Here is a 12,397-nt window from a genome sequence, read left to right as displayed (position 1 = left end):
GTAAAGTGGGGGTGGTAAACTTCCCAATTTGCTCGTCGAGCATCACAGCTAAGATGAAGGTCGCGAGCTAGCTCGAACGCCCCCCCAATTTTGTCAAAGATTGGCATCTTCGGTCTCATTCCATGCCGATGATGGAAGCTTGATGGAAAAAGAGTACTCCTGACAACGGCAGATTAGGAATTCGTTGTCAGAAAGATCTTCTAGGCCAAAAAAAATACTTGAGGACTTATTCGACCGAGTAAGGAGGAGTTGGTGTAGAGGCCAATTGGAGACGTAGCGCTTCAGTGTACTTGAAGCTAGGGATTTCTAGCCTCAGGGTGGCGAAGTAGACTTACAGCCAGAGCTGGAAAACCTAGAATGGGCCATTCGTGTGCGGGTCAATTTTGGTAACGATCGTTTCGGCCAGGCAACGCATGAGGTTAGCAAGGATGGCCGAACTAAAAGCTAGGGTGTGACCATTGACCAGGGCTTCGACCACTAGAATCTTTTCGATCAAACATTTTTTGACTTGGTGCAAACAATAAATTTATTATACTAGTAGAATATAAAGGCTTCATGTTCCCTTTTCCGTAGGTCGTCTTCCCCTCGGCCAGCAAAGTGATGGATGAAAGTGTTATAGTTGAAGAAGTTTTTGTGTAGCTTCTAGACTTCTTTTTTGGGGCTTCTTGGTCTTTCTTCTTTAGGGCCTCAATGACACACTTATCGAATAAAGATTTGAGGTCTAAGTCAAATTGATACCCAAGAAGGACGATATCAACTGGAAGACCAGATGGACAAGTGCCAAGGATGGCTGATATGTCGTGCACGATCGGGCCAATGGGGTCGAGGGGGAGTACCATTGTGTTGGTGGCTAAGTACCAAAAACTTAGGGGCTCCATAAGAAGTTCCCGATCCATAACAATCTTAACAGTCGAAAGCTTGATGGCATCATAAGGGCCAAGACTTTTCCACTCTGTGCTAAAGAATTTTTCCATTTGTTCGACCCAAGCTGCCCAGGATGCAGGGGTTAAAGGCCAAGCTCCTTGAGGCCTGGCCAAATCCCATTTCGACCAATCATACCCTTGGAGCAAAGGTTTCAACAAAAGACCTTGAGCATGTTGGTGATGGCCTTTGGGACGATGTCTTTGAAAAGTGGTCCTAAGATTTGGTGGGTAGCATTTGAATCGCCTTCAAACCGTAGGGTCTTGATAGCATTTTGGCCAATAAAGTCATTGCACTTGGTGCACTCCTCAGAAAGCTTGGTAATAAAAATGTTGGAAGTCATTGATTAAGACTCGAGGGTTTTTCTGGGTTTGAGATTTCTAGGTTGTAAGAGCAACTGGCAAGAGATTCAAGAATTTTGAGAGTGTAAAAATTGAATGAAGGTGAGTTGAGTATTTATCGAATAAAGGTGGATTGTGAGAGCAACTGGCAAGAGATTCAATAATTTAGTCTTTTAAAGTGGGGGATAGAATCGACCAGGGGATTTTGTAATCATGATGAATATTCAAAAATCCAAGTGAAGAGTCCGAAGAACTTGTGGATTGAGGATGCACGTTTGCGTGTGGCGACGGTTACACAATTGAAGAGTCATTATTAAATGCAGACGAATAAGATGAGGGATCGCCGCTTGGCAGAGCATCTTACAGAAATAAGATCGTGCAATCGTTCTTCATAAATGCAACTGAGTGAATGGAATATCAAGATTTTTTATTGTCTTTTAAACATATGCTAAGGGTTTGATTTCACTTCTTCAAGGTCGAGGCTTGGCCGGGTGTTTAGGCCGAATACCTCAGAAGTGAAAAGGCAATGTTTGGGCCCAAAATGTTATTAAATATTCTCAGCCCAATGGTGTTTATTTAAAGTCTTGTCATGGGCTGGCCCTGTTGAGGTTGGCCAAATCCTACTACAATGAGGATTATTTCGGATAAATAGTCGAATCCTGGTATAATAAAGAGCCTCAAAGCTAAAGTATTTGGGATTAAGAGATGAACCTAGTTTGTTTGAAGGTTTGATTCAGAATCCTATAAAGATTAGAATTGGTCTAAGTTTAATCAGATTGGGTTGAGGAATCCTAATCCAAGTATATCTCTAGTTTGGTCAGAAGTAGGCTCGTTGCCATAAATAAAAGACATTGTGTGACATTTGAGCTCCCTACAATTCAACACACAAATTGCCCTGCGCAAACTCTCGCTCTACACGGAACCTCTCAACTACCTTAAGATTTTTATTTTCTTTTTTCGCCAACACATCTTCAGTTTGGATAAACAGCACTATTGCCGTAAAATCAGCCGATCGCAAAGCACCTTCAGTTTGGATAAACAACACTGCGTCGAGGCTGACTGGTTATCTATCCAAGTATCGGTCGAGAAGGATTTTCAAATCCTTATTAGCAGAGGTTATCTCATTAGCCTTCTCGACGAAGTAAGGTATTACATATTATTGGGCTCGACGCATTGAACGCCGAGTTGTTTTATGATTGGATATTCACAAGTAAGTTTTAGAGTTCCACATTCTGACAGCCGAACCACATTTACCATTAAGACATAAATGTCTTTTAAGTACTTGTGTCTGTATAGTTTGGTGCCAGTTCATCATGCTTATACTCTTACGAATATAATCACTATGACCGAACCCGAAGCAAGACAATCCGTGAATGGCACTAATGATCCGTGAACCTCGGCCGCAGTCGCAAGAACAAGAAGTCAACAGCGCGCTTAATGCAACATCAACATATTTTACTCCCCGACCGAGCTCGGCCGACAAGTTGGCACACCCCGCACACAACCGAATGATGTAGTTAGCTTATTGATTACTTGGCCTGCGTGCCACGTAGGCTTGGTAGTTTTTAGGGTCAACAAGTATACATAGGTTCAAGCATAATCATCATTAGTAAGTCCCAATAACGAGTTTAAGTACAATAATGACAACAGGGATTAATTGTAGGAGAATGATCTCTTTTTACGGTTAAGAAGAATAGCTCGTTTTCGTCCGCACTTGATGTGGGACTCTAGGAGCTATATTCTAATGTTGACACGTGTCGTATTGTGATTGGCCTCAACACTTGTGCTTTTGTAGGGGTGTCTCAACATGAATCTTTCAGCAAGTCCCAAAAGTAAGAAGTTGACCGCTGTTTGGTAGTTTCAGGATTGGTGAAGTATGGTTCAAACATAATTTTTAATAGAGTTAGCCAAAATGATCATCGCTCCACATTATAACAAGTTTAGAAACCAATACTCACAAATTTTAAGTTCAGAGACTAAAACTCCAATTGAACTAAAGTTCACAAACCATTTCTCCAATTATCTCTAATCTTAAATATGTTTTTTCTTTCGTATAAAGAAAATCAAAATCATGTGTTGGTTGTGCTAACAACCTATTTAAACAAGTCATCTTGCGAAGAAGGGATCAACGTTTCTTTTTCCAACCGAAGGATGCTTAGTTTTTTATTTGAATTTTATGAGGTACATTTGACTTCTCGAGCTCGGACTTGTCAGGACTTACCTACCATATAATAAGAAGATGCATATTATATGTCACTTTTCATTTGGACCAGCGCTAAAATCTAAATCAACACCTACCACCACCAATCTCCCACCAGAAAAGAACGCAAAAAGGTGTAGAAATTTGAGAATATATACGGACCCCAATCAGTGTAATGCTATATTCTACTTCTGCAAATAGTCTTGTGCACATACAACCCAAAATTGGATATTGTTTCCACCCAAGGCTAAGAATATCACATTATAATTTGGGTAGAGATTAATAGAAAATCCAATTGGAACTTATACTTTTACGTATGAATTATTCTGAAGATGCACACGTACTATATGTTTAATTAGATTTTGTTAATTTGTCTTTGGAAAGAAAACATTACTCTTTTATTTTTTTATTTTTGTCAAATGATGGAAAATTTGATTAAATAGGAATAGAAACGTACTCAATTTGCTTGTTTATGACTTGTCCATTACCCTCCTATCTTTTTTTCTCTTTTCATTTGGCTTTTTGGCCTTACTTTTATTTTTCAATTTGTCCTCGTTCCTGAAGAGTTCCTCCCTATGTCTTTACACTCACCAATCCCACTGGAGTTTGAGGCCAACTCTTATAAAAACCTATTCCTTTTTTCTTTTTCATATTATATTTAGCAGCCTGACCTGAAAATTTGAAGTAATCTCGTTCTTGTCGTGCTTTTCATTATACAACTTGAGCAAAGTTATTCATAAGTGGCTACCTTTTGCTTAGTAAAATATTTAAATGATGAAAGGCACATAGATAAAACTATAGTGTGATTTATCATATGAATAATATATTCCCTTCAATTTCTTAATACTACCACACGTACTTTCTTTTTCAGGATTAACAAAATTTATTTATCCTTAGTAGGTAATTACTTGTCTAAAATTCAATCTTCACAAATCAATTTCACTGACAAAGTCCTTGGTCATTATTGCATTAGAACCATAAAATATAAGGATGTGGAAAATGGTTTCCATGGATGATGCTACGACAGTCAAGAATCAAACTAATGTTGTAATTTCACATAAGATTTTTATCCAAAATGATCAATGAAATTGGCATAACTCCTCTCTTAATTCTTGAAAACTAAAAATTGTTAGAAGTGGATGTTTCTGAGTTTGTCCACCGTTAATCTTTTTGGTTCTTCCGTGAAAAATTTGTCAATATCCTCGTTAAATTGAGGGGTTGGTTTGTCAAAAATACCCTTAAAAAAGGTGATAATGTAATCGTTCACGTAAAAATTTAATGAGTATACTGACAGATTTCTCACTAAAGGACCAAAATAATTTCTGGTGGACAAATTCAGGGATCACTTCTATCAATTTTTATTGCCAATGATCACAATAAAGAGTTACGCAATCTCAATAATTATTTTGGCTAACACATTGTGATGATTAGTCCACTCTCTTCTCCTTAATGTAGATAATATCGTTCGTTAAAAGAATAATAAATTTGGAAATTTTCTTGGTGATTCACATCATACTATTGTAAGTTGGTAGTGGTAGGTGGCAAGCAAACCGCCATAACAAGGGACAGTCTCATAATTGAAGCTTGGAATCCTTATCTCCATTCATATGGTAAAAACTCCTTGTGTGGAATTAATTTATTTTTAGCTTTGAGATTTCAAGCTTCCAAGTCCCTATATAAAGGCATTGAGACAGATAGCAAACTCACAAGTAGAGCAAGAAGCAAAAGCTCATTTTACTGAACTTGGAATATTCCTCTCCCTTTTTTTTCTCTCTTTGCTTCTGTGCCTCTTCTTTTCATAACCCACAATGGCAGCAAGTTCCTCAGTTCTAATATTCTTCTTCATGTTCCTTGCTATATCTTCAGCCTTCCCAAAAAACAAAGACAAGTACAAACCATGCAAGCACTTAGTGCTATTCTTCCATGACATTATCTACAATGGCAAAAATGCTGCCAATGCTACATCTGCAATCGTAGGAGCCCCTCAAGGATCCAACCTAACCATCTTGGCGCCGAATTTTCATTTCGGGAACATAGCGGTTTTCGATGACCCCATTACACTCGACAACAACCTGCACTCCAAACCTGTTGGCAGGGCACAAGGGATGTACATATATGATACAAAGAACACATTCACTTCTTGGCTTGGCTTCTCATTTTCTCTAAACAGCACAGACTACCAAGGCACAATAAATTTCATCGGAGCCGACCCCATTATGATTAAATATAGGGACATATCCATCGTGGGTGGCACCGGAGACTTTTTCATGCACCGGGGAGTTGCAACCATAGACACGGATTCATATGAAGGTGAAGTCTACTTCAGGCTCAAGGTGGATATCAAGTTCTACGAGTGTTGGTAAATTTGAGATTGTTAAATAATATATATATATATATATATATTTAGTATTATGAGTTTTGGTATGTGGGAGTTACTGAGAATGGTCTTCAAATATGTTCTGTTTCATGGAATGCTTAATTAGAGTTTGCTAAGAATGAACTTGTAGTCCCTCAATAAGTGACATGCTTAAACAGTCACCTTTGTAATTTCAATCATTTTCCTTGCATATACTTCTGTTTGACAAAGAAGCTGCATTTTGATCCAGGTGAATGAATTTTACTTTATTTCTAATACAAGAGAAGTGAAGTTATAAAAATATTATAAGACTATCCACCTCCAAGAATTCATTTGGGAATGCACTTTTGTTTTATTATGAACATGTAGAAATATACACAAGAAGATCAAGAACAGAGGCGATTTAATTAGCACTTAATCGTGATCAGGTACCCTGATTCAATGGATGATTAAACGTGAAAATAGCTTATCATATTGTGAAAGGACTCGCAAAATTTTCCATTGTGGGATAAGGATACACTTAAAATACCTGACGGTCATATGTATTAGAAGAGATTCTAGCATATAATAACAGTATATTTATGTTAGTATGTCTCATCAAGTGACACACTTTCTGGTTTTTTTTTTTTTTGAAGGCAGATTGTCTGTCCTTCTGTTTGAATGTCATTCTCATCCTCTCTTATTTTATGTTGTTACGGTTAAGCCACATCAATATTTTATATTGATTTTTTTTATAGAGATAATAAGACAAAAAACAATAAGAATATAAAATATTGACGTAACTTAACCGTGATCGTGTAAATAAAAGGAATAAGAAAGGCATCCAAATAGAAGGGCAAACAATCTACCTTTTTTTTTTTTAATATCAAACTGTTTATACGCATAAGCAGTAAAAACAATCAAGTCACTTTCTTGGAAAGCAGGTTATGATTCCTAAAAATATATGAAAAGCTTAGAGGCAACTTGATGACTTCTTGAGTGGACTTGGAAGGGGACCAGCCGAGTGTTTGGATACATGATACGTCAACCGACTTTTTGGATTTCTTGGGCAAGTTTGACTTGTAGTACCAATCACAGGGTTTAATGATTTTGAAACCTATCCTTTATAGATAATATTATTTGTTATAAAAAATAAAAAATAAAAAATAAAAACTTGTGCTCTGTATAAAATCTCACTTTTTCCTTGTATTCTATTTCAATTATCTCACTTTATCACTTGTACTAATCTTTTCGTGTCCCACATTACCCAATTTCGTCAACTTTGATAGAAACAATGTTAACTTGCTAACAATGCATGGGTATTTTGGTAATTCTAGCCATTAAATTCTATTCTATTCAATTTCCTCTATTATATCATATTTACTTAATCTAATACAATTATTGTATAAACTCGTAACTTCCTCTGGTATATCATATTTACTGAATCCAATACGATCATTGTATAAACTAGTAATTTCTTCTGGTATATCATAGTGCTCTTTTGCCCCAAAGCTTTTAAAGACCATTTGTAAAACTGTGTTCCAAATCCCTTAATTTAGGGGTAAACGAATATGTGATTTTAGTATTTCACTACGTTCGGTGTGGAGCCAAAAATAATTACAAGGCGACATGTGGATTTTTGGATAGAAGAGGACAAAAATACCCTTGAGGCATACCGCGATTCCTACGCGCGAGCAGCGGACAATCATCCCTCAACCAAGTCAAAAGTGCCCAAAATAGGTAACAATTCAAAATCCATCTCATCAAATCCCTTCTACAAGGTAACTCCCAAAACCTATTTCATTCCATATATTTTTACCTCTTTTTCCCTCTTTTAGCTAATCAATTAGCTATCATTCCATAACTTACAAAATATTCCACATAAATTACATAACCTCCATTCCAAAAATGTGTTAATTGGCTAATTAATGGATTAATTACTTAATTAATCCATTAATTGACAAATAACTCACACATTAAACCACAAAATACACACAAAAAGCATCCCAAAGGCCGGCCACCTTTTCTCCAAAGGGGACCGACCATGCCCTATAAGTACTACCCATTTTTCTCTAAAAACCTAGTTCCACACTCTTGCAAAACTCCCAAAAACTCTCCAAACACTTTTCTCTCTAAATTCTAACTTTGGCATCGGAGGTTCTTCGGCCAAAGCCCCCCTTTCATCGTGGGCACGTGACGCTCTTGGTATTGACCTAAGGTGTTAATTGTTTTGTAGGTCCAATTTTGTCCAAGAAGAAGAAGGCGGAAATTTGAATCCACAAATTGGTGCTTTAATTGAGAGTTGAAGTACACACACTCATAGAAGACTCTCGCATAAAAGGTTTTTCTCTATTTTTTATTGTCCATTTGTATATTTTTCGTACGTTCTTATTATTAGAATTTTTTATTTGCAAAGATTCTTTGATAAAATGTAAAAAAGAAAATACAATGGCTAGAGATTTAGAAAATTCTGCAAGTGAAAATTCCAATATTCAAGAAATGGGACCGCGGCGATCCACGAGGCTAAATGTGATCATAGGTGAGCAGCATCACCGTTACGGGGCTCCATCATGGCAACCACCGCGGTGGCCACCACCCGCGACAAGGTCCATGGCACCACTACCACAGCCCAAGCCATGCCATCCAAGCTTGCAAAGGCCACAACCCAAGCCATGTCACTCCAAGCCCAGCACGAGCCCAATGCGTTGCCAAGCCGAGCCCAAGCCTCGCACTTGCATGCATCACGCACTGAGCAGCCTGCTCCCGTGGCCAATCCTACTCCCGCGACCCAGCTGGCTCTTGTAGCCCAGCCTGCTCCCGTGGCTCCCGCCGAGCAGCCTACTCTCGTGGCCCAGCCTACTTCCATGGCATTCCAAGTAGCCCAAATCGATCCAAGATTAGTTCAACCGTCCCGGCTTCAAATTTATGGGTCTACAATTAAATCGAGGGCATTTTCACCACGTCTCTGTGGATTTGACATTTCCCAATTCAAATCTTGCGCTTGGAGCCTACCATACTTCCACTACTCAATGAGGCACATTTCTTCCAAGCTCTTCCAGTTTAAATGGCGAACAACACTTGTCTCGACAAGTCATAGAGTTGACGAGCGCCTTTGCATAACAAACAACCTTGGTGAATCAACTCTTGCAACGCACCGAGATCCAACGTGCCCCGAACGAGGTGTCCCAAAGTAAGACAAGAGCAGATGAACCTCTCCACCAGCGTCCCAGTAAACAGCCCATCAACCAGCCACGATTCGAGCGTTCTGGTAGTTTACGCTCCCGCCTAGGTCCTTAGGATAACGTATATTATTGCCTTAGCGCTCGAAGGAGCGTGCATTCCCGATCAAGCCCATGGATGAGCATACGTTCACGGTTAAAGTCACACTCCAATTATCAATATGGACAACCTTCCAGGCGAAATGTTCATTCACAACTAAGCTCACAAAGAGTATTATCTACCTCACATTGGAGTAGACAGCACGGTAGACAGAGAGAAGCAGTCACTCAATCCGACTCAAGTTCAACCGGCAGCCTGCCAGCAGCCTGTTCGCCTGCTAGGAACATGCCACATGCACCATAACCGCAATATAAATGAGTCGAGCATAGGAAAGAATGGCCCAAACCAGTAAGTCATGATCGGGGGCAACTGGAAGTTCCATTGCCCCAGCAGAGGCAAATTCAAGAAGAACTTGAGAGGCTCCTACCTGAATGATTACGTAATTTCCAATGTAACGAGCCTACTGATGATGTGCTTCAACGAGACATGACCAACATAAGCATGTCACCATTCACGAATGAAATCGAGCAGACATATCCACCTCGCGGGTTCACTATGCCTTATTTCACTTTGCACAAGGGAGATGAAGATCCAGATCAACATCTCAAGCACTACAGCAATACCATGATCCTCTATAGGAATAACGATGCGCTTATGTGCAAACTTTTTGCCACAACTCTACAAAGCGGAGCGCAAGACTGGTTTTACACTCTACCATCGTAGTCAATCTAGAGTTTCAACGAACTTTCCTTTGTTTTCACTAAGGAGTACTCGTCTAATCGCTCAATCAAAAGGACATCCGACCATCTCTTCAGCATCGTGAAAAACCCTTGGGAGACAATTCGAGACTATGTCAAGAGGTTCAAAGTGGAGAAGGCCAAGATTGTTGGCTGCAACGATGACATAGGAATGGCAGCATTTAGAAATGGGCTTCCCACCGAACATCCTTTATTTAGAAAACTGATCATAGGAGAAGAACTGACCCTAGCAGCTTCGTATGCTTTGGCAGAAAAACATGCACTATGGGACGAGGCCAAGCAATCTAACAAAAATGAGTTAGAAAAAAAGCACATGGAATGTTCCCTGACCAAAGAAGACTCAGTGCCTCAAACATTCACCAAGTTCACGGTTCCAATTGGCCAAATTCTCCGCAAGCCCAAGAACGAACCTTGGTTCAAACTGCCGCCACCCATGAAAAGCAATCTTACCAGGCTAGATCATACAAAGTATTGCGCATTCCATCAAGGACCAAGCCACACTACCAACGGCTGCCTAAAGTGGAAGCAATACCTTAAGAAGCTGACAAATGAGGGCCAATGCGACGAGTATCTTAATAGGTCGATAAAACGACCTACACAAGCAGAGGAAGTCTCTATCACCCACTAAAACCCATTTGGGCTTTTCTAAATAAGTTCGAAGTCTCAGGCAGCTCAATGAATAAGGCCTCGTAAGCCGAAGATTATCCAGTTTGTTATGCAGTTTACACACAGTTGATTTATTTCTTTATTCTCAATGAAGATTCAAGAAGTTACTCATAAGCCTGGCTCAACTGCTGTCTACAACAACTGCTCAAAACCTTTTCTGGGTCTGTTCTCCAGTGCGAGAGAGTAAACCAATTTCTTAACACCCATATGGGTTTGCTCACTAGTGCGAGAGGATAAACTAATTGTTCACCAGTGCGAGAGGGTAAACCAATTCCCTAACACCCATATGGGTTTGCTCTCCAGTACAAGAGGATAAACTAATTGCTCTCCAATGCGAGAGGGTAAACTAAATCCCCGACACCTATCTAGGTAAGCCTTCCAGTGCAAGAAGGCCACATAACTCAAAATCTCGAATGCTTGAAGATCAACTAGGCAACAAATGGTTAGGGGGCAGCAGCCACTTTTACACTTAACAGTTTGCTCATCCCACACTTCATCTTTAGCAACTCCGATCTTGGCAGCTTCATCCTTGACTGCTTCATCTACGGCAACTGAGAAATCAAACTCCAGTAGTTTCCTCATTTTTGGCAAGCAGCTCAGACATGGCAGCCTAAACCGTTGCCCATGCCATGCCATTTCCTCAGCCCATGCTGAGCCAATCCTTAGCTTCAATCAAGCCAATCAGCATAAGCAATGGCCATGCCAAACCACATACTTGGCCTATGCCAAGCCGATTCCTAGCCCCTGCCAGCCGACGTGTCGCACCACCCTAACAGTTGCCCAGCGACAACATTATCCACGAAGAAGATAAGAAAATTGAATTTTTCTTGCATCAGTGCGGCACGAAGAAAATGAAGAAAGTAACAAAAGACGATCCTTTACACGGGCAAGATGTAGAAGCTTGCTAGAGGAAGGGGAACAAATATCCTCTAAGCTCTTTCTCTCTCTCTCTCTCTCTTGTAAGGTAGAATAAATCACTCTTCAAAGTTGATTTAATAACCCACTTAAGGTGGACTTAAATAGGCTTTGAGAGAATATATTTCCCTTTCCTAGAAGGATCTAATTTCCTATTAAAGAAGGAATCTACATCAAAATAGGAAGCAATCCAAAGTTTCTTAAAGCAAGAAAATCTCTACACCTGTTGCCCTTTTTCTGCGAGCGTCCAACAGGTGTGGGGGCATTTGTAGAGCCAAAAATAATCACAAGGCGACACGTGGATTTTTGGATAAAAGAGGACAAAAATACCCTTGAGGCATACCGGGATTCCTACACGCAAGCAACTGACAATCATCCCTCAACCAAGTCAAAAGTGCCCAAAATAGGTAACAATTTAAAATCCATCTCATCAAATCCCTTCTACAAGGTAACTCCCAAAACCTATTTCATTCCATATATTTTTACCTATTTTTCCCTCTTTTAGCTAATCAATTAGCTATCATTCCATAACTTACAAAATATTCCACATAAATTACATAACTTCCATTCCAAAAATGTGTTAATTGGCTAATTAATGGATTAATTACCTAATTAATCCATTAATTGCCAAATAACTCACATTAAACCACAAAATACACACAAAAAGCATCCCCAAGGCCGGCCACCTTTTCTCCAAAGGCAACCGGCCAAAAAATACTACCCATTTTTCTCTAAAAACCTAGTTCCACACTCTTGCAAAACTCCCAAAAACACTCCAAACATTTTTCTCTCTAAATTCTAACTTTGGCATCAGAGGTTCTTCGGCCAAAGCCCCCTTCCCATTCATCATGGGCGCATGAGGCTCTTCGCCTTGACCTAAGGTGTTAATTGTTTTGTAGGTACAATTTTGTCCAAGAAGAAGCAGGCAGAAATATGCATCCACAATCAGCACATGAAAGAAAAAGTTAATACACACATACAA

The 12,397-nt window shown here is 39.5% G+C and overlaps 1 protein-coding gene across 1 annotated transcript; it reads left to right on the top strand.

Moving 5' to 3' along the window:
• Positions 1-5,131: 5,131 nt before the first annotated feature.
• On the top strand, positions 5,132-6,029 carry LOC125469406 (disease resistance response protein 206-like). The gene has a single exon (XM_048566719.1). The coding sequence runs from the start codon at positions 5,271-5,273 to the stop codon at positions 5,823-5,825; it is 555 nt and encodes a 184-aa protein (XP_048422676.1). The 5' UTR covers positions 5,132-5,270; the 3' UTR covers positions 5,826-6,029.
• Positions 6,030-12,397: the final 6,368 nt, after the last annotated feature.

Source organism: the organism of the source record quoted next, unplaced genomic scaffold (assembly GCF_019419815.1).
Source record: "Pyrus x bretschneideri cultivar Hongxiangsu unplaced genomic scaffold, Pyrus_bretschneideri_v1 Contig42, whole genome shotgun sequence".
Taxonomy (NCBI): Eukaryota; Viridiplantae; Streptophyta; class Magnoliopsida; order Rosales; family Rosaceae; genus Pyrus; species Pyrus x bretschneideri.
Note: the sequence above shows the minus strand (reverse complement) of the source record. Positions and strands in the feature narration are given on the sequence as shown.

Coding starts and splice junctions, on each gene's coding strand:
- LOC125469406 (XM_048566719.1), top strand. CDS start 5,271: ATGGCAGCAAGTTCCTCAGTTCTAATATTCTTCTTCATGTTCCTTGCT.